This window comes from Chinchilla lanigera, unplaced genomic scaffold (assembly GCF_000276665.1).
Source record: "Chinchilla lanigera isolate Chin_1 unplaced genomic scaffold, ChiLan1.0 scaffold00003, whole genome shotgun sequence".
Taxonomy (NCBI): Eukaryota; Metazoa; Chordata; class Mammalia; order Rodentia; family Chinchillidae; genus Chinchilla; species Chinchilla lanigera.
Window position 1 is genome coordinate 33891250 of NW_004955404.1, and position 22831 is coordinate 33914080.

At 37.2% G+C, this 22831-nt stretch overlaps 2 protein-coding genes across 7 annotated transcripts in view; one reads left to right on the forward strand and one right to left on the reverse strand.

Annotated features, from left to right (window-relative positions):
* Positions 1-6373, reverse strand: part of Pibf1 (progesterone immunomodulatory binding factor 1) — a 183720-nt gene extending 177347 nt beyond the window's left edge. For 3 of the 4 annotated variants that reach the window (XM_013516628.1, XM_005374185.2, XM_005374187.2), the window contains exons 1-2: positions 6101-6373; positions 4771-5064 (exon numbers count right to left, since the gene is read on the reverse strand). In XM_013516628.1, coding sequence (XP_013372082.1) covers positions 4771-5022 — 252 coding nt within the window. In that variant the 5' untranslated portion in view covers positions 5023-5064; positions 6101-6373. The other variant, XM_005374186.2, reaches the window with a different exon arrangement.
* Positions 6374-6431: 58 nt separating this feature from the next.
* Positions 6432-22831, forward strand: part of Dis3 (DIS3 homolog, exosome endoribonuclease and 3'-5' exoribonuclease) — a 26389-nt gene continuing 9989 nt past the window's right edge. For 2 of the 3 annotated variants that reach the window (XR_001234968.1, XM_005374190.2), the window contains exons 1-15: positions 6432-6812; positions 7362-7519; positions 9922-10115; positions 10221-10294; positions 11594-11761; positions 12666-12830; positions 13871-13984; positions 14187-14324; positions 15093-15239; positions 15602-15718; positions 15952-16053; positions 16911-16975; positions 17063-17147; positions 19120-19247; positions 21794-21880. Coding sequence is in view for 2 of the 3 variants with exons in the window: in XM_005374190.2 (XP_005374247.1) it covers positions 6585-6812; positions 7362-7519; positions 9922-10115; positions 10221-10294; positions 11594-11761; positions 12666-12830; positions 13871-13984; positions 14187-14324; positions 15093-15239; positions 15602-15718; positions 15952-16053; positions 16911-16975; positions 17063-17147; positions 19120-19247; positions 21794-21880 (1970 nt within the window). In the remaining variant the exon portion in view is untranslated. Of the gene's footprint in view, positions 6813-7038; positions 7107-7361; positions 7520-9921; positions 10116-10220; positions 10295-11593; positions 11762-12665; positions 12831-13870; positions 13985-14186; positions 14325-15092; positions 15240-15601; positions 15719-15951; positions 16054-16910; positions 16976-17062; positions 17148-19119; positions 19248-21793; positions 21881-22831 lie in introns of all 3 variants that reach the window. The other variant, XM_005374191.2, reaches the window with a different exon arrangement.

Genomic DNA, 22831 nt, shown 5'->3' on the forward strand with positions numbered 1-22831 from the left:
TCTGTCACCAGCAGCCACCATTTTCCAAGTCTGATGCTAACTGTCGAACATAATCCCTGAAACCTTGGATAGCTGGTTCACTCTCTTTCAAGAGCAGAAATAACCAACAAAATTCCCATCACTTAACTATCCAGAGCTATTTAAATGTATCCAAATGACAGGAACCTCAGTAACTTAAAACCAGGCCATTTAAATGTTAAGTAGCAATAACAGTCTCACACACAGCAGAAATCTACCTTCCCTGTAACTTCCAACCAGTCCAGGAAGGGAAATTTCTTTTTGTAATAGTAATATATGATTATTTTCATCTTTGTAGACCTGAAAATGCTTTGGAAAATGCTAGTGAATGGCTAAAAATATTCTTTAATGGATTCCAGACTCTCACTTCTCACATTTTAACATCTCTGAAATTACAGTGCATCTTATAATTTATGGCACATAACAGCTCAACTGGCAGTTTTTGTTAAAATACATGTGACGGTCCATCTTATAATTGAGATTTGACTTATGGAAGACTAATTTTTCTAAAATACATCATTTCTTCATATCTTTGGCTGCAAGTATCTTACTACTAAGGCCTCTCCAAGCAGAATAAGTGTAGTACTTATTTAACAGGCAAAACACTGGAATACCATAGTAGAATACCATAGCTACTCTGCAAAGAATCTGAAAGTGCATCTAGCTAAACCAAATATTTACATACATATGTATCAAAGAATAGATATGTACGTGTGTGTACATGAAAGAATGTTCACAGAGATTCAGAAAAGAAATGTCTAAAGAAAGTCAATCCTACACTATGGCAGCAGAAGTTACAAGCTGTGTGCCTATTATGGTGGAAGCGCATGGACAGACTGGTAGATACACAGACAGAACTGTTAAGAGCTGGCATCCAAGGAATAGAGTGCATATAATAACCTGCATGATTTTTCAGATAGCTGAACAGGGATGAAGGGTAGTTCAGTGGTAAAGTGCTTGTCCAAAACATGCAGAGCCTTGAGTTTGATTTCCAGTACCACCAAAACAAACCCCAAAAACTAAAAAAAAAAAAAAACAATTAAATCACTGAATAGAAAAAGAAATAAAGCATAAAACGAAGTATATAACTTACATTTTTGTGAAGAGAAAATTAAAAATATCCATTTTTAAAATTACATGTAAACAAAAGGACAATCATTCAAACAGTTGCACAGAATGACAGAAAAGAAAAGGAGCTATGGAAATAAAAAAAGGATAAATATACAAAAAGGAAACAATGACCTTGCAAGAATCACTGATTATTATGTATCAACAACTCAGGCATATGACTAATTTAGTCTCCTACACCTGTAGTCTAACTAGAAAACCACCTCAAAAAACTATTAAGCACTGGGGGAGGGGGTGTACAAAAAATAAGATAGTGCAGTATAGTTATAAGTATACTGTTTATAATTAATCATAATAATAACATAACACTACATTTTATAATACATAAGATGTTTATGACCCTACATGAACTAAGCTTCCCGACAATTCTATGAAGTAAATATAGTACATTATTATTATTATTATTATTATTTTTGGAACCAGGACTAGAACTCAGGACCTCGCACTTGCCAGGTAGGCACCATGATGCTGAGCCATACACCCCTGGCCCCTTATAGTACCATTATTATTTTATATGCTATCAAGGATTTAAAAAAGTGAAGGAAATTGTCTAAGGCAAGGTTGGAACTCAATTCGAAATTATGTACCTAGAATTGTAACTGTGATCTGTTACACTAGACAGCCTGTCATGAATCCATCCCCATTTCTGTAACATAAACCTTAAAAATAAGAAAAGCTATTGATAATCAAGTACATTGCAAGTGAAAAACAAACGAGGCCAAAAAAAAAATGTAGGTGCTGATGTAGTAAACACAACACTTGTTATGGTTTGTGTCTAGATGTCCCCCCAAAGCCTCATGTAGTCATGGGGGAGAGAGGGCTTTTCAAGAGGTAGCTGGATCCAAGAGTGTGTGATGCTGGGATCCAAGGTATGTGGTTACTAAATCAGTCCACTGACTGGTTTGGCAGAGCTATGGCTAGAATTTAGAATGTGAGTACCCACCCTAGGGCAGGCTGCCTGAATAAAATATGAGGACAGAAAGAGGGCTAATGTGCTCTCATGGCCCGTTTGCCATGGACTGTTTCTCCTTTACCAGGACACCCTGCCTTGGAGCCGGCAGACTATGGACTGGAACCTCTACATACTGTGAGCCAAATAAACTTTCTCCTTTAACTTTGGATGTTGGGTATTTTATCTCAGTAACAAGAAAAGTAAGTAAGACAGCACTTAACCACTTACCAGTCCAATTATTTAAATACAGAGTGACCCAAAACTAGGTATTTTTCATTAGTTTTTATACATAACATAAACTACAAAACAATTTTATCAAATTTATTCAATACAAGAATTGACTGACTGAAATGACACCTGCCTGAGAGATGCTTGGGATAGTTAGAACGTAAATAAACGTGCTGCCTGAGCGACGCTTGGGGTAAACTGTTAAGTGGTTAATGAAATATCTGTTTACTGAGCAAGTGAATTATTGAACGGAATATTAACTCAGGCCCTTTCCAGTGAGTCGCATTAAAGGAAATCTTGAGAAGTAGAGATACATGAGCCAAAGCACTATGCAGCAAAAGAAAGAGGAGAAAAATAATAGGCACAGGAACCTAGTGGGTCCACTGCTAATGTACCAAATGGCCTAACCTAGGGAGATGACTATGTAGGACACCTAAAAGGAAATGCTTGGATATTCACTTCTGCAGAGTATGGGCTTCAGATTTGCTAGATGTGAATCCTACCTGGCTCCTTCACTTCCATCTGGATGGCTTTGGGTTTGCTATTAACCACCCTGAGGTTTTGTTTCATCAAGAGCAAAACAAGGATCAGTCATGCATTTAAAAATGTGACAGGTAGTGTTCTAAACGTTAGAGATACAACAGCAATACAAATATATCCCTGTTCTCTTATCCTTATAGTCTATTAAGAGATAATACCAAAAAAATTAAGTCCGGTAGGCCTACAGAAATATACTCTGTCTATCTAATCTTTGTTAAGGTTAGTGAAAACTTCACCAGGTTTTACAGTAACTACTCTATAAATATAAATGATCACACATGGCAAAAAAAATAAAAAAAGGACTAGGACAGTGATGGTGAACCTTTTAGAAACTGAGTGCCAAAACTGCAACCCAAAACCCACTTATTTATCACAAATTGCCAACAATGCAATTAAATGTGAATGTTCAGCTGCTGGCGCAATGCTGAACTTGGCTCCCATGCAGAAAAGGCTTTGTGTATCCACTGTGGCATGTGTGCCATAGGTTTGCCACCACTGGGCTAGGACAACCTTATCTGGGTGGCAAACATCACCAAGATGAAGACTATACATGAATTTATAACTCTTAATATGACATAGTAATTATCAACAACAACAAACAAGACACAGTAATCAGCAAATTAAAAAGTACCAACCAAAGAAACCAAAGGGCAAAGGACAATATAGATTGAATAATGTAATTATGATCTTGATTTTTTCTTACCAAACTAATCACATCAGGGTCGGTGAAGCAGACAACAGCTTGGTTACAAATTATACCTAAGAAAATCTACACCTCACACAATGCTAGAAGTTAAAAATTGAGCCTACAGAATATACCTGTTCTCATATTTAAATCACCCTGTCTTTCAAAGTATTAGAAGGCTGTCCTGGACTAAGTATATTATTTATCTATAGCTTAAAGAAAATATATAATTTTTATTTACCTGTGGCTTAAAGAAAAGCATGTAATTCATTAGTCATTAGAGAAATGCAAATTAAAACAACATTGAGATTCCACCTTACCCAAGTAAGAATGGCTAGCATTAACAAATCAACCAATAACAAATGCTGGCGAGGCTGTGGAGAAATAGGAACCCTTCTCCACTGCTGGTGGGAATGCAGACTGGTGAAACCACTGTGGAAATCAGTTTGGAGATTCCTCAGAAAACTAGGTCTAGAGGTCCTATTCAACCCAGCTATCCCCCTGCTGGGTATTTTCCCAGAAGATCTAAAAACATCATACCACAGCGAAATATGTCCACTTATGTTCATAGCAGCACAATTTGTAATTGCTAAATTGTGGAAGCAACCCAAATGTCCATCCACCGAGGATTAGATAAGAATATTGTGGTACTTTTATATAATGGAATATAGTACACAGCTATAAAGAAAGATAAACTTGAGGCTTTTTTAGGTAAATGGTCCCAACTAGAGACCATACTCAGAAGTGAAATTAATCAGACATACATGTGCAAGCACTGCATTGTTTCATTAGTGTAAAACCTGAGTTAATTTAAACTAGGAGGTATGATAGACATTGTGAAATGATAGGAAAACACTCAAGGGTAAAGGGCAACTGGGAGGTGGGAAAAGAGAAGGGAAAGAAGGAGAAATTTTGTATGTATGTATATACAGGATAGTTAACATAATTGTTCTACTGTCTTCTATTTCTTTGCTGAAAGAAACTGTCAATGAGTCCTTGATTGATCAATATCGCATCTCTCTGTTTTCATGAGAAACCACTTTGAAGATATCAATGTGTAATAAAACAAGCATTGTTAATTTCCTACCACTTTGTAACTCTGTATTGTCTGTACTGTTCTTTTGCTATTTTGTAAAAGGTTGTCTGTCAATGTTTCCCTCCTTTTATTTTTAAAATAAAAAAAAAGCATGTAAATCACAAAATTTATACTTGCTCTTACCTTTGTGAGATAATCCACTTTCAAATTGTCAATCATCATATTTTTCTGAGATAACTCTATTTTCAGTAACTGAATATTATGAAGTAGTTCTTTTCGTTCAATTAGCTGCCTGGTGATTTTGACTCTACCTTCTCGCTCTTCAGATGAGGAAATATCATCTGTAGGAATTGTTGTTTCTAAGCTAATATCTTCAGATTCCAGAGAACTCGAGATGTTCACTTTTTTTGATTCTTTAGGAATTTTTCGAGACATCTTTTACTATTATGCGTCAGTTTTCTTTTCTAATTCAACCTCCTGTAGAATAAAAATTATGAACTTAAATATACTGAGGCACTAATAGAAAGCAAAGTATATTAATGAGATACTAAAGATTCCCTCAGTAACAACTTAGAGAACCCCAAATCTAAGACAGATTGCTACAGTAAATGAATGCTAAATAAAACAGATTCATTCAAACCTACCAAAAACCCAGCCCTTACTGTTTTCCAGTGCTGAGGATGGAACCCAGGACCTAAAGCACTCCAGGCAAATGCACTGAGTAACGAATTACATCTTCAGTCCCCTAAACTCAGGGCTCTCAATTAAAAAGAAAGAAAAAGTTCCCGAAGCAGAAATCTTAGTTGGAAGATACACACACAAAAGTAAGACATAAAGGTCAGAGCCCATTAGTAACCAAGAATGCACCTAAAAAGCAACACAAAGTTGAAGAGAAATCACTTCTGAGTTAGATTAAGTTATACAGAAGTAGGACTCGGAATCTTGAAGGATTTAAAGAGGTGCAGTAAAATCAGGAAACTATGCAGGTGCTGACAGCGGAAAACAGTGGCTGTAGCAAATCTTTGTGAATTAGAATAGTGACTTCCCTAGACCTCTACACACACTTAATGGCAGAACTGGACGGCCTTAAACGTGAAGCATCAATGAAGCTTTTGTTGTTGTTGTTGTTTGTTTTTAATGGGGACGCAATGAGACAGGCATTTTTGATGAGCTAGATAGTAGAAAAAAGACAAGAAGGAAAAAGGAAAAAGCTCAACTACTCTACACATAATGCCTCAGCCTTTCATAAGAATGTTAGCAATCCCCGTGTAGTAAGCGATACGCTAAGTTATGGTACTCTCTCGTGTCTTCTTAAAAGGAGGAGCGTAGAGAGGAAGGGTCCTTTTTAAGGGGAAGGGGGTAAGACAGCAGAAATGGAAAACAATCCTTCTCCTGGATTACCAAGACGCAGGGATGCGGCTGCCCGCACGATCGGCGTACACCGACCCCCAAACTCGGCAACAACGGGGGCCCCTCGCCCCGCGCGGAAGACGCGGGCACGACCGCGAGCTACCTCCACAGCTTCCACGCTGGACATCCAGAGCCGGCCCCGCCACCACCTCCGACGCCTTGGGGAACCGAACGCGCCTCCAGTCAGCGGCTCTGGGGCAGTCCCTCCGCTAGCAGCCTTCGGGGCGGTTAGCAGCCGTAACCACGACAACCAGCCGGCGCCGCCGGGAGGACGCGGGGAGCGCAAGTGCAGCCGCCGGAACGCAGGCCGCCGGGAGCCTCGCCGGCGCGGGAAGCAGTGCAGGCCGGGAGCGCGAGTCTAGACTCAGACTCCGCCGGGCTAGACCGGAAGTGACGTCATCCCCGCCCCGCCCAATCGTCGCGGCCGGCGGAGGGCCAACCAGCATCCGGCTCGGCGTTTTCCCGCGAGTGGGGCGCGCTAACTTCCTGGGACGTGAAGAAGCGAGCCCCCGGGGTGGGACGGAAGGGTAACTCCGCCAGTAGGGTGCTGTGGCCGGTCGGGAGTCCGCCGCGGACCGCGAGGCAAGATGCTCAAGTCTAAGACGTTCTTAAAGAAGACCCGGACAGGCGGCGTGCTGAAGATCGTGCGCGAGCACTACCTGCGCGATGACATCGGCTGCGGCGCCCCCGGCTGCGCGGAGTGCGGCGGGGCGCACGGAGGGCCGGCGCTGGAGCCGCAGCCGCAGGACCAGGCCAGCAGCCTCTGGCCGCGGCCGCACTACCTGCTGCCCGACACCAACGTGTTGCTGCACCAGGTGCGTCGGCTGGCGGGCGTGTGGCGGACAGGGAAACTGAGGCCCGGGAGGCGGGTGTGTGACAGTCACGGACTCAGGAGAGGCACGCCGCATCGGGATCCGCGCTTACTCCCTCCCGGGCCGGCGCTCTTTTTCTTGTGACTTTTCTCCCCCTTCAGTTTTTGGAGGTTTTAAAAAAGTTTTAGACACGTTAATTTTCTAACTCCTGGTGTCTCTTCTACCTTAGATTATAAGTGCCTGGAAGCCGGGGACCTGGGCTTCTGAGGCTTGCAGCTTGCGACTCCCAGGCAGCTTGTAAGTGCCTACGAACAGAAACCATGTGGGCCACTTATTTCTGTATGAGTAGCCTTAATACTACCAAGTTTTAGTTTTTTTCTATGTGCTTATTGCATAGGCCTGAAGGGCTGAGTGACTGTTGTCACTTTTTATACAGCAGAGTAACTCCATGGCTTAATATATAGTGAATGTTTTTAAACTTGACAGTTTTGTTTGACAGAAGCAATTTCTAAATGAAAATAGGAAAAAGTAACTTTCGTTTTTCTTTTGAAGATTGATGTGCTCGAGGACCCTGCCATCAGGAATGTAATTGTGCTACAAACAGTTCTCCAAGAAGTGAGAAATCGGAGTGCCCCTGTATATAAAAGAATTCGGGATGTGACTAATAACCAAGAAAAGCATTTTTATACCTTCACTAATGAGCACCATAGGTAAGAGAAGTGTATAAAGCATCACAAAAGCATAACTAGCTACATTTTTTGTTGTTGTTGTCTTTTTGAGAGGGGGGCAGTTCAGGCTGGCCTTGAGCTCACTTTGCAGCCCAGGCTGGTCTAGAACTTGCAATGATCCTCCGGCCTCAGCCTCCCCAGTACTGGGATTACAAGCGTGCACCACCACGCCTGGCCTCTAAATTTGAAAGATGATTCCTAGGTGTAATTTGTGACATTGTTGAAGATAAACCATGGTTTCCTATGCCTTTTTATTCTTACACAGCTGCCTGGGACATAGTGCTCAGTGGATCTCACTAAGGTCACCTAGGCATTGAGGAGGTCAAACATAGAACCAAGATCTACTAACTCTTAGGCTATAACACTAGTTACTTTTATTTCCACAGTGTATTCATTTTTAAATGCACATGGTTTAACATGTGATCAGCAATAGACTCTTGAAAGGTGAGATAAGCATAGCTTCTTAGAATGCTGTATTATGTGAATAACCAATACAGGGTAATGCAATAAAGAAGATGAGTTTGTGAAGGAAAGATTTAACAGCATAAGTTAGATTTATTCTTAATGGGCTCTAAATTTCTTACATCTGAATCACACTGAAGGTTAGATGAAGGTTTTTCTTTTTGAACCAGGGTTTCATTATGTAGTTCAGGCTGGCCTTGAATTCACTATGTAGCCCAAGCTGGCCTCTAACTGGGGTAATTCTCCTGCCTCAACCTCCCAAGTGCTGGGATTACAGGTGTGCACCACCATGCCTGTCTTTTTTTGTTTGCTTGTTTTGTTTTTGGTGAGTTTGAAGACCTTTGAATTCGATGTGTAGTCTTCAAAAATGCAATATTGCCTATTTCTGATTTTACATTAATAATCTGTGGTGGGTGTCTGTGGCACTTCATCAGTTTCTCAGGCTTGACCCTGTTGACACCTTGGGCTGGGTAGTACTTTGTTGTGGCCAAGCTGTTGTGTATATTGTAGGACGTTTACCTGCATCCAGGACCTCTGCCTACTACATGAAAAAAACAGTCTCCCCCCCACCATCATCAGTGAGTTGTAACATGTAGCGCTTCCAGACATCGCCATGTGATTCTCTGGTAGAGGGGTCGGGGGAACTGCACGTTCAACCGCTGATTGAGAACCACTGGATTAGACTATAGATTGTAGTAATGAAATCCCATCATATTGTGTACAATTAAAAAAAAAAATAATTTCTTAAATTTTTTATAGCACAAAATTAAATATTGCTCTTATAAGGAACACCAATAAAGCACTTGCAGATTTTTATGCATTGTACCTTTTTGGTACTGGTAACAGGAAAATTATTTGCTTTTCAGTGCCAAAAGATTAAGTTTTGGCAGAGTATGTTCATCAGATTCCTGATTGGTTGGCAATTTTGTTTGTTCAAGTAATATAAATAGGCCCTAGTACTGGGATTTGTGGCAAGACTTTTAAGGATAATAGCAATTCTCATCTAAGATTTTTTTACTCAAGTCGTTAAAACTAAATTCAAGTCTATCACCGTATCTTTCACTGATAAGCTTAAGGCATTAGCAGGTACATTTAATGGTGGAGAATAAAAATAATTCTTAAAATCTATCAGATAAGTCTAAAATTGAGTCTCTTTAGACACCAGAGGCTATTATACTGAATTTTGTTATTGTGCTTAAATCTGGATTCGAAGAACAAGAAGAAATAGGTAAATGCAGTCATGGTTCTGAGTGGATAGTCCTAGAGGGACCATGCAGTATCAACTCTATCTGATCTTTCCTTATCTACTTAGTCTTTGCCTTTTATTGAATGTTTACCATGGATAATTTATGGTTAGGAACTTACATAAATCCACAGTTCGAATGAATTGTGGAAGAATGAAGTGTTAACATCTATAGAGTTTATTAGTTTGTTTCAACAAGCTGTTTATTTATTAATTTATTAATTTTTTGTCTTTTTGAGACAGGGTCTGCCTATGCAGTCCAGGCTGGCCTTGAGCTCACTTTGTAGCCAAGGCTGGCCTCAAACTCACAACAATCCTCCTGCCTCAGCCTCCCGAGTACTAGGATTACAGGCATGCACCACCACTCCCAGCTCAACAAACTTTAATGTCCCAGCATGAACTATAAATGCTGATCTTGAATTTTTCTTTTTGTGAAATAAAATTGTATGAAGCTTTTTATTTATAATTTTTTTCTTTTCTAAGCAAATTGTTGTTTTAAAAACTTAGCTATAAACATCCTGTTTATTTCTTCTCTGATAAATAGGTCTGCAGAGTCAAGTAAAACAGATACATACTGACTTTTCAGTTTACTGGCTTTCATACTGACTTTCAGTTTCAGTATCTGGAAAGTTTTTACATGTTGTTTCTGTTGATTTCTTTTTATTTTTTCCCCTTATAGAGAGACCTACGTAGAGCAAGAACAGGGAGAAAATGCTAATGACAGAAATGATAGAGCCATTCGAGTAGCAGCAAAATGGTACAATGAACATCTGAAGAAAATGTCAGCAGAAAATCAGCTGCAAGTTGTATTCATAACAAATGACCGCAAAAACAAAGAGAAAGCTGTAGAAGAAGGAATACCAGCATTCACGTGTAAGCCTAGGTGTAGAAATATTTACTGCTGTTTGGAACTTCATCTAAAAATTATGGGCAGGTTGACACTTGAATTTATTAAGAAAATGTGAACTTATTTTTCAGGTGAAGAATATATAAAGAGCTTAACTGCTAATCCTGAACTCATTGATCGTCTTGCTTGTTTGTCTGAAGAAGGGGTATGTGTTAGTTTGTTCTGTTTTGAAAAGTGAAAATACTGAAATAGTCACCTTGACATATGAGGCTTGCAGCTGCCAGATTTAATAGTTGGAATATCAATAGGCTGGAATTGGAGTAGGAGTTGGGTTAGAAACAACAGGAGTGACTATAATAGACTTATTAACGTGCCATTTCTAAATGAATTAACTCTCTGAAATAAGGCTTGGCAGATGGTGGCTCTATTTTTGATGATAAAATGAATGGAATCCTTGGCTGATCTGTGAATAAGTGGTAGGTGTTTGAGAAATGAAGTAGCAGGCAGTGTAGACAGTGTGAAGTTCAAAGGTGGAGGGAAGGGATTCAGAAGAAGAGGTAAGAGGAGCAGCACCAGATAATGAGGACCTCGAGTTTATTCTATCCATCAGTAATCCTACAAGTGTCTTACAAGATCTCCGTGAAAGTCTGCAAAAAAGAGAAGACAGCAGATAGGATTCTGACCTCCCTACTTTGTATGGCAGAATTGGAGACATTGAGGCCATACGAGAGCATGGACAGGGAGCTTTCTGGTATTTATTTGTAAGAATACTAATGTCAGTGTGAAAGATACTACAGTGTTACCTACAGCGAGACTAGGGGCAACAGGTGAGTAAAGAAGTTACTGCAACAGTCAGTGTGAGGGATGTTGCTAAAGGAATAATCAAACTCTGAACCTTCATTTTCTTTTCATATAGTGTGTATATATAAAACATGTTTAGCAATAATGACTTCATAACGTTTTTAAGAGAATTAAATGAGATAATGGTAAATTATTGAAATTTTTATCTTAGTGCCTGGCACGCTATTATTATAGAAAGAATGTTACATAACGACTTTTTTATATATATATATATAGGTGTGCGTGTGTGTTATGTGTGCGTGTATATATGAATGTATCCAGTCTTTATGACATTTCTCCCATGCCTTCTTTAGCTATTTTATAAAACTAAAGTGAAGTGAGAAGATAAAAGTTGGACTTGATTGTTGGAATACTCTATAGATTTAGGGTTGCGGTGTATAATATGTGGCCACTAATTGCATATGGATGTTTAAATTATAAAGTTCAGTTTCTTAGTTGGTACTAGCCATTTATAGATTGCTTAAAAGAAAATGATATCTAATTTCTGTTGTATTAGATAGCACACAAAGAATACTCCCTTTTGCAAAGAAAATTGTTCACATATACTACAATGTGGATTTTAAAAAATTATTTAATAGTAATTATAGTTCTATATTGAATAAACAGAAGACTAACTGCATCTTTTCATTTACTTATTTCATAGAATGAAATAGAAAGTGGGAAAATAATATTTTCAGAGCATCTTGCCTTAAGTAAGCTACAACAAGGCATAAAATCTGGTGTTTACCTTCAAGGAACATTTAGAGCTAGCAGGGAAAATTACTTAGAAGCAACAGTGTGGATTCATGGAGACACTGAAGACAATAAAGAGGCAAGTATACAAATTTTTATCCACTAAAATAAGTGTTTTATACGCTAAAATATTTAAAATTTTGTATAAGAATTTAAGTTTGCTTTATACTCCTAATTTATCATGTTAAAAGAAGTCATAAAAACCAGTAGAAGTAAGCACTTTTTAGGAAGTTGCTTATTGAGGGTGTGAACTTTCTGTTAGCCCACTTTTTTGAGACGGAGTCTCACTGTGCAATTTACGGTGGCCTTGAACTCATAGCAGTCCTCCTGACCCATCCTTCCAAGTGCTGAGATTACCGGCATGTGCCAGCATACCCAACTGTAGCCCACTTTTAAAAGTAAAAATCTAACCCGTCGAGTGATTAAAAAAAATGAGATGCTTCCATTTTATATATTATGACTAAAACTACTTATAAATCATTCAGAAGGCTTCCAGTGGTCACTGTTTGCCAGATACTATCCTAATGCTTTGCATGCAGTGGTTCATTTAATCTGCAGCCGAACCTATAAAAGTAGTTCATAGGTTTTCATTTCACTGATCAGGACCCTGAGATTTAGAAAGTTAAACTTTTCCCAAAATTCTTGGTACCAGGGCAGGGGGATATAGCTCAGTGGCACAAGCGCCTGCCTGGCAAGTGCAAGGTCCTAATTTTCCCCAGTACTGAAAAAAAAAATAAAAGATTCTTGGTATCTTTATAAGTTACAGTAGGGTCATGAGTACAACTTTGTTTTCTGACCTGTGTTTTTTATACTTAACTATGTAGATGTTGAGAATGTATAGCAAAGGAACATTATTAAATATATATATAAAGAGATAAAGATTATATAAAGATATTTAGAATATATATATAAACGTCTACTAGATAGTTATTCATTCCTGCCATTAAAGTATATGGGCACATGCTGTCTGTTGTTTTAAACAGATAATTGTACAAGGACTGAAACATTTAAACCGAGCTGTTCATGAAGATGTGGTGGCCGTGGAGCTTCTCCCCAAGAGTCAGTGGGTGGCACCATCTTCTGTGGTTTTACAGGATGAGGGTCAAAATGAAGATGATGTGGAGAGAGAAGAGGAGAGAGAGCACATGGTAGGAAACACACAGGCTTTACTTTCCTGTCTGGAACTTTGTACAGTGCTCCTAAACTAACAGGTCAGCTTTGGAGAGACTGACTAAACTAAATCATTGTTTAAACTAATTTCATTGTTTTCAGATTATTGAATGAAATTATAGTGCTGTAGGTTCATTATATGTCATCAACATAGTTGATGTTCTTTTAATGCCATAATTTACTCAAATACATTGATTTAAACACATAGCCTATTAATTTGAGTTTATAACTGGAAATCTATGACGTTCAGTATGTGATCTGAATTAGTGAGGTTTAAGTAAATAAATTAAAAATTTCTGAAGTGCTTTTATGTAATGTTAAAATTTCCTTAGCATAACATGTTTCTGGACCTTTGTATTTGGGCATGTTTAAGTATTCCATCTCTTACTATATTATGAAGAGAGTGCTTTCATTTCTCTTTTATGAACTAAGTCTACTTGAAATGACCTACTTATTTTCCTGCTTTAGAATTATAAAAATAATATAGTTGAAATACATACAACATTTGTAGTTCTTGCTTTTCCATCAGTTTTATGGAGTCTTACTATAGCCACTAAGATGTCTTTCAAAAGGAAGACATTCTTTGAGTTTTTGTTTTGGATAAGGAAAAACCTTTAAAGTATGTCTTTTTAAATGAATAGTAAAGGTCCAAAAGTGAACTATTCGTCATAACCACATAGCTCAGCTAATTAGGGTAAACTAGTATAAAGTCCTAGTCTACTGATTCCTAGGGTTGTATGTGTTTTTAGTCAATGAGCCCTTATTTAAAACTGAAGAATGAGTTCTGACAGATATACTAGTTTTTTTTAATTGTCTATTTTTGTAATTTTTATCGTGGAACAATGTTCATGGCTTGTTTTGTAATGTTCTTGCCTAGAATTTTGAAGTCCAATGATTCTGTAGTTTTATGTCATAATTTACTACTTGAATGTTTTGGCCATGTATGTATTTCTAATTTGGAAGGAGAGTCTCATTATACTTAGAAAAATGACTGAAGGTTTTTATTTTTATATTTCAGCTTAAGACTGCTATAAATGAAAAGATGTTAAAGCCTACAGGTAGAGTTGTGGGAATAATAAAAAGAAATTGGAGACCATACTGTGGCATGCTTTCCAAGTCTGATATTAAGGAGGTGAGTAAAGAATATTTTCCTGTTAATAAAAAGTGATAAATATTTACTAGAACTTGTAGCGCTCCTTTTGTACCTATTTTCATATTTTGTTTTTGTTAACTCTTTTTTTTTGTTTTCCTGGGTACTTGCCTGGCATGTGAAACACTGTAGGGTTGATGTCACTATCACCAAAACAAACTTACTTTCCCCTGGTTTTGTGTAGTCAAGAAGACATCTCTTTACACCTGCTGATAAAAGAATTCCCCGGATTCGGATAGAAACCAGACAGGCTTCTGCATTAGAAGGACGGAGGATTATTGTTGCTATTGATGGTTGGCCCAGAAATTCCAGATATCCAAATGTAAGCTTAAAGTATTGAATTTTATCTTAGGATTTTTAATTAATAATTTGTGAATAATAGTGTTGCTTTTAATGAAGACAAAATCTTCTATTATTTAGGATTTGTGCAGAAACTTAGGGATATTTCACATAGTTACTAAATGGAGTACCAAAATTCAAAATTAATTTTATGAGATTCCAGTGTAAATCTTGTGGAGACTTTTGTTCAAAATGCCAAACAACTTTTGCTGATTGAGTCTGGTTTTTTTTTTTTGGTACCAAGAATCAAACTCAGGACCTTGTACTTGCCAGGCAGGTGCTTATGCCACTGAGCTATATCCCAGGCCCTTGCTGATTGAGTCTGAAAAAATATTTGACTTCTAAATGGATTCTAGTCAATAAATTTTGAAATTATTGTTTTGAAGCACATTTTAAACCTGAAAGTCACTTGAAAATAAGTAGAAGTGCTGTGATATTAGAACTGGGCCTACGGGGCTGGGAATTTAGCTCAGGGGCACAGCGCCTGCCTGGCAAGTGCAAGGTCGTGAGTTCGACTCCTGGTACCAGAAAAAAAAAACCAAAAAAAAGAACTGGGCCCTTGCAAAGTTTTTATGGTAAAGTAGTTACAGTCTTGTCATTTTTAGCCTTGAAGTTAACCAGTGGGTCATTTTAAAGAAGCAAAAGGAATGTTTAGAAATTCCAAGGTGATACATAAAATGCTAAAGAATTTAGTGTAGTCTTGTAAAGTACTTATAGGATTTGTCTTTCTAATAAAACCTTTTGGCCTTAGGGACACTTCGTAAAAAATTTAGGTGATGTTGGAGAAAAAGAGACCGAAACGGAAGTGCTGTTACTTGAACATGATGTTCCTCATCAGCCTTTTTCACAGGCTGTTCTTAGCTTTCTGCCAAAGATGCCCTGGAGCATTACTGAAAATGTAAGTTGAAGACAATTACTAGTGACTATAAATTATACCCTGAATATTTTTACTCTCTACACTTGTTTTTAAATATGTAGAAACTATGGTCTGTCTTCCCCTATATTTAGCTAGATGATTAGCACTATTAAGTATTATCTTAATCATTTGCTTATTTACTGAAAGGTAAACTTTTCTAGGTTGCAGACACTAGTAAATGTCAGATTTTTCAGATGCATAAAAACCACTGGTTACAAATCACGTGTGCTTGTCAACAAGAAATTAAAGCTATGTTACTTCTATGCAGATAATGATTTTGCAACAGCTGTGTTGCAGTTGTACTGTTGAACTAATTTTGTGCTTTCTAATGCGGCATCTTCTAGGACATGAAAAACCGAGAAGATCTGAGGCATCTGTGTGTTTGTAGTGTGGACCCGCCAGGATGTACTGATATAGATGACGCTCTGCACTGCAGAGAGCTCAAAAATGGGAATTTGGAGGTACTCATGTTTGTAATGACATTCATTGTCATAACATTCTTACTCAAATATAATTCTTTTCTTGAGTTTATTTTCTTTTCATCTAAGATAGAATATGTGAATTGGTCATGTTAAGGTTATAGCTACAAAAACTAATGGGCGTGTACTGCTAAAGTTCTTGTCATTTAAACTCCATTGCTATGTATGCTGTATTATTAATTCTTATCAACGTCCTTTTCTTTTTACCTTTTAAGGTTGGTGTTCATATTGCTGATGTTAGCCATTTTATTAGGCCAGGAAATGCCTTGGATCAAGAATCAGCCAGAAGAGGAACAACTGTGTATCTCTGTGAAAAGGTAAATACATTGAATTTAAAATGTGTTTAACTGTCATTTGCACTTGTGAGTTCTTTAACAATCACAGCCTGAAACGTAGCTAGAAGAAATACTGTTCCTGGAATAAGGTGGCCTAACTCACTGAAAACATTGCAGTTTTTGGTGTTTAGATGTAGTTGATCAAAAAGTTTGTGCAGTACAGTGGTACCTCAGTTCACAAACTTAACTGTTCCATGATTCTGGAGAAGATGGTTGCGTTTGGGTTCCTGCGGGTCATGTTTATCACCCGATGAAGCTTTCGAGAACAGAACCCACGTTTTGCCAAACCAAATTGTCTGAGCACAAAAAGATTTGTGAACTGAGGTATTACTCTATTTTTCCTTTAGGTATGGGTCTGATAGATTTATGTAGAACAGTTGTAAAAGTGAGGGCAAAGTTATGCTTAGTTTATTACAAACTCATGGTCAAAGTTGTCCATATAGCTTTTTCCCATAAAAATGTAGTTTCTCTCTTTTATTTTAAAACACTGTGTAGTTTGTTGTTAAACATTGAGGTTCAACTATAGATTTAGTAGGGCTTATATCAGTTACCAAATATCACAGATTTCATACTTTGAGGACAGCTAGGTAGTTAGTGTAGAGGATTTAAGCTTAAATTAACTGGTATGAAATCTAATTTCTTTCATTACTTGCTTTTTGTTACAATTTTGTATGAGTCTTTTTGCACAACGAGATTTTTTACTTGATGTTTTTGTAATTCTCTTAGTGAAAAGACCAGAACACTCCTTTTTCTCTCCTTGTTCAGTTAATGCTATTTGAGGATAGAACCCCAAACAAACATGGATATACCTAAGTAATCGGAGATTCTGTCTTTTACAGAGGATTGACATGGTTCCCGAGTTGCTTAGCTCTAATTTGTGTTCCTTAAGATGTGACGTTGACAGGTATTTATACATGCTTGTCCATAAGAATGTTGTATTTACTATTTTAACTGATTCACATCAACAAATACTGTCTATTTTTACTCATAGGCTGGCATTTTCATGTATTTGGGAAATGAGTCACAATGCTGAAATCTTAAAAACAAGATTTACCAAAAGTGTCATTAATTCAAAGGTTAGTTTCATGGTTCATTTCCAGTGTTTAAAATATTTCATACTTTTAACAGTTTCCTAGATTATTTTGAAAAACTTAGGCCCATAAAAGTATATTTTTATTATAAAGTCAAATGATGTTTTCAGTTATTTACTTAATTTTTCGTGTTAGTCAGAACATACTTTAGTTTATATGCGACTGTCCTGTACTCAGAAACTTATAACGTCAATTGTTGAAAAGACCAGATAGAAGATTTTATGTCCAACTCAGGAACCCAAGTATTGAGATTATTCCTCCTTCAAAATGATTACTGCTTTAAAAGTTAGCATGCATATCATCTTCTAATTCACATTTTTCTCATAGAAGTAATGTTAGAAGTCATAGTTGGATTCTGAGATCAAGCACAGACATAATGGAGCCAGATTATCTTTCTCATCGTTTTCCTGTTTTGTACTTTTCTCCAGGTTCCCTCTCCCTCTTTTCTTAAATCAGATTTTATTAATACATTTTAGATACACAAAATGATCACATTCATCATAGAGAATTTGTACCTGTACCTGATATAACTTGTTTTTTTACCCATTCTTCACCCTCCCTTCAACTCTTCTCCTCCCCATTTACAAAAGCTTGGATTCCATATTTTCTTTCTTTTCTCAATTTTTTTTACTTTTTTTCTTCTTTCTTTTCCCCCTCTCTTTCCCTTGTTCCCCTCCCCATTTGAACGTTTTCTTCCTATTTCACAATACCTATTAATACATTTTGATGTTGGTTTCTCACGTCAGAGAAACAACGTGGTATTTACACGTGTATCTAATTTGTTTCACTTAAGAATATGGACTCAACTCCATCCATTTTCCTAGACATGTCTCAAGCATATCCTTTTTTACAGCACAGTAGTCTACTATATAAAAGAACTACATCTTCTTTATTCATTCACCAGTTGATGGGCACTTGAATTGTTTCCAAGATAGACCATGCCACTATAAACATAGGTGTGCATATATTGCTGTGGTGTGATACTTTTAATTATTTTGGGAAGATACCCTGGAGGGGATCTCCAGGTTCTCTTATATGTCTTTCATTTTGTCATAAGTATTTCTAATTGAATATGCACTAATTGAAATATAAAAGTTTTCATGTTAATAACCCTTAGTTATTTGGGCTGATTAGGCCTGCAATCTCCCAAATGAGTAGATGGTAAAGGCTTAAATAAATAAGACAACTGAAATGATTTTAGGGCTCCAGGAGGGTCCAGCTGTCTTATAGAATTCAAGATTCTCTAGGTTAAGACCAAGACTTCCCTGGGCAGCCCATATTTATTAGGTTTTCAAACAAAGGAGGCGGATACTGAAGAAAATCCAGGAATCTGGGCAGGACTTGGGAATCCCTTTAAGAACTTCTCCAAGAAATACTTTATGTAAATTTAGGAGAACTATTTCATCTTCAGGAAGGCCTTCACTGCAGGAGTGAGATGCCTGCAGCTACAGTGTTTTTTTAGTTAATTCAGGTTGGAGCCAGAAGTCCCCAGCTGTGGCCTTATCTTGTCCTTTGAGGCCTTATAGCTTCCCCCACCATTACAGGCCTCAGTAGGGACCAGTGATTCACAAGTAAACATGGAAAGCCATTTGGTTAATTTAAATCCTGCTCAGAGCTGCTTCATAGTGGTCTCCATCAAAAAGTAGCTAAAGCCTAAGCAATTTAATAATATTGCTATTTTTCTTTTCTTAATTTAAGTTTGCTTATGTTGTGTAATACCTCAGATAAGAGATAATGAACCAGAAATCATAGATGTGAAGTATAGCTACTATAAGCTATGAATTCTTCTTGTTCTGGTTTTCTGAAGTTATGGGTTTTTTTATGTAGTAGATACAAGAGATAAAATAATATGGTTAAATAGTAAATAATATGAGATAAATAAAGTAGTTTAAATACTAAGTCAGTTTTTATCATTTATGAGAGTTATATTAACATGAGTTTGTTTTTTTTTTTTTAGGCTTCTCTTACTTATGCTGAAGCACAGATGAGAATTGATTCAGCAACCATGAATGATGATATTACCACTAGTCTCCGAGGACTAAATAAACTCGCTAAAATTCTGAAAAAAGGAAGAATTGAGAAAGGGTATATTTCAAAAATATCTATTAAGATGTATTTTAATTTATTATTATGATATTCAGATAACTTGGATTATGTGGCATGCTTGAGTATTGACAGTGCTGAATTATTTAAAATAGGCTGAATCGAGAAGTGGAGACTGCATTTCTTCTAGTTAACTTTTAAATATTAACAGCTTAATTCTGGACTAATGTTCAGAAGTTGCTTTTGTTACTTTCTCATTGTTGACATGAAATACCCAACACCCACAAATTAGAAGAGGAAAGGTTTATTTTGGCTCACAGTTTGTAGAGGGTTCAGTCCATAGTTGACTGGCTCTGGCAGGCAATAAGCAGCAAAGCAGCAAGCAGCAGCAGCGGGTCTGCCTTCTTTCTGTCCCTTTATATTTCATCCAAGCTACAAACCTATTATTGATTGGTGACACCCATACCCAGGGTGGGGCTTCCACTATCCACAACCTTAATCCCAGTTTCACACCCTTAATCCACATTGACACACCCTAATCCACATGACACCTTCAAAACTTCGCACCTACAACTGCATTAGCTTTGGGGGACATGTAAATACAAGCCATAACAGAAGTTGTGCTAAACTTACAAATCTAAAGTTCTTTTAACAAATTTCAGGAAGGCAAAAACTCTTGAAGACTTCTACAGATTGTTTCCACTTTAATTAGAAATGCTCTTCAGATTAAACATTTGTTTTCAGGTGTTTTAAGTAAATGCACATAAAGTCCCCATTGTAATCTAGAATTGAAACAATTACACACTGTCTAGGATTATGTCACAAGCAATTACTAAAAAATTTTTGTTGGTGATGGCATACTTTATATTAGCACTATTTCATAAAATGTGGCTATTTATTTTTTTTTGAGACAAGGTCTCACTATATAGTTCAGGTTAGCTTTTAACTCACTATGTAGCCCAGGTTGGTTCTAAACTCATGATGATCTTCCTGTCTCAGCCTCCCAAGTGCTGGGACTATAGGTGTGTGCCACCACACACGGCTTCCTATTTACATTTAAATTCATTAAAATTAGTTAATTTTTCTTTGTCTCACCAGCCACAAGTGGCTAGTGACTACCATATTTGACAGTGCAACTGTAGGATGTTTCCATCAATGAAGAATGTGCCTGGTGTTCTAAGGGATTATGCTTAGCCATTGCTAGCTCTCCTCTCATGTCAGTTTTCGGAGTTTTTCTATATAATCTTCAATATGCAATGTGAGATTGTTTAAGGATTACATATGTGTATTAAAACCTAACAAATGCTATCAAACTAGACCAAAGCTATTGCTCAAGCTTAAGTAAGCTGGAAACAATTGTATTGGTAACTAGCTTTTCAAAAATAGGAATTTTTTACTCTTAAAAACTAGTTTTTTCTAAGATTGTCATCTGTTAATAAAAGATAGCATTGAATTTCTCAGTTTTAGAGCAAACAGAGAAAACATTGACCTTTCACCTTTAATTATTAATACTCTTGGATAAAAATAACATTTTTACATGCTCTGTGAAGAAAGAACGGATCAAAATGTAATTAGTATTGGACCTCATGTAGAATCTTGTCCTATATGATGAAAAAGGAGTATTTGTGAGGATTCCTTTTCCAGTGCTCCTTTTGTAGGTTTTCTAATAAAGATGAACAGAGGACGAGGAGGACTTAGAATCTCACTTAACTTGCCTCTCATCTCATTGTTTTTCCTCCATCATTGTCCAAGAGTGCCTCTCATGAAAATTCTTACTTTCACGTTGATGGAGCTGACTTAAATGAAACTAGCTTGAGGTATAAACATTAGACTGAATGTGTTTAGCATTTTGAGAATTTATTTTTCAAAGGACTGCTTGGCTACTCATTAAATGAACCATTTATGTGAGCCCTTTAGCATAGTACATTATCTTACACAGGGCACTTGGATATGAGTAGCCATCAGTCCTTGTAACAGATTGGGAGTAGTACTTTATTATACGTTTCTTTTGTTGCTTGAATTTATGTAGAATGTACTTAATAACTCTGCATTTTCTGATGTCACAAAATCCCTGTGGCAACATCCCTTTGCCTCTCTCTGTTTTCCTTGACTCAGTACTGTACGTGGTTTCCATAGTATGTAAAATCCTGCCTGTTATGGTTGCAGTTTATGATTGCAGTTATGTAGCTCAGTAAAAACTTAGAGTTGAGTACAGAGTATATTCAAACTCTCAGAAGCATTGGGAATCTGATTTTCTTATGTTGCTGTTGTTCACTTGTTAAATTAATTTAATTTAATTTTTTTATTTTAAAGAGAATTAAAAAAAGAACAATCGCAAAATGCCAACAACATAGACAAAAATAAAACAAAGCAAAACAATAAGAGTGATACAGGGTTTCAGAACAAAACGATAGGGATTAATCTATGAAATACTAAGCTGTTCCTGAAAATAGAACATTAAAAACCTTCAAATGAACAATTCTTACACACTTTATATATAATCATTTTCTATTTTAAAGGTATCATTTCCAGAGTTTTGTTTTTGATACTGGCTCATTTGACTAATTCACCTCTTTAATTTTTCTTAGGGCTTTGACACTATCTTCTCCAGAAGTTCGATTTCACATGGACAGTGAAACTCATGATCCTATAGATCTACAGACCAAGGAACTTAGGTGTGTGATTTTTTTCTGATGGACAGCAGATAAGATTTTAGGTGTAATGTGTGGTACTTACCTCATATATGTATTTATTTATTTATTATTTTAAAGAGTAAAAGAAGGGTAACATAATAATAGGGGGGACTTACCAAATTACAGACAAAGTGGTAGGAAATTATCAATGGTTATTGTTTTACATATTGTTATCTACAAGATAGCTTCTCAGGAAAACAAATAGAGAAATAATACTGAGTCACAGACGAAAGAGGTAGGAGATTATCAGATTATTGTTGTACTATACTTTGGTATCTTCAAAGTGGCTTCTGAAGAAAATAAATAGAGCTGTACATGAGTGACCAATTGAATAATCATTAACTATTCTCAATGGTTGTTGTAGGAAACACATAATAATAAACATGCATCCATTTACGAAATAGGATAGGAACAATACAAACATTACAGAGTTATGGATAGATTAGTAGGAAAATATCAATGGCTGCTGTAATACATGGTGGTATCTTCAGAGTGGTTTCTCAGGAAGACAGAGATATGCAAGAAGGATCTAACAAGTAGTTACAGCCTAAGGGTTGTCAAAAATAGCTTATTACCTCCTCACCAGTGACTCCTGTCACACAGGTGTGACGGCTGGAAGGAAGGCCAGGATTGAAAAGAAGGACCGAGAGACTTGCACCTGTGTCTAGCAACAGGCTGTTTCCTTGTTCCTCTGTAGTCATGATTACCCAGGGCTCTGCCATGGAGATGATGGTCTGGCCAGAGGGAGAAGGCAGAGTATGCTCCGGGCCCTATCATTCCTGTTGGACTAAGTAGGATGGGTCTGAGCTCTGGGACCTCCACCTCAGAGGGCAGACCGATCTCCAGTGGTCACCTTTGCATCCAGGGCATGGCCCATGGGGCCTCTTAGGGCAGTTCCTCTTGAGGTGGCCTGGCTTTTAACAGTGGTAGCAG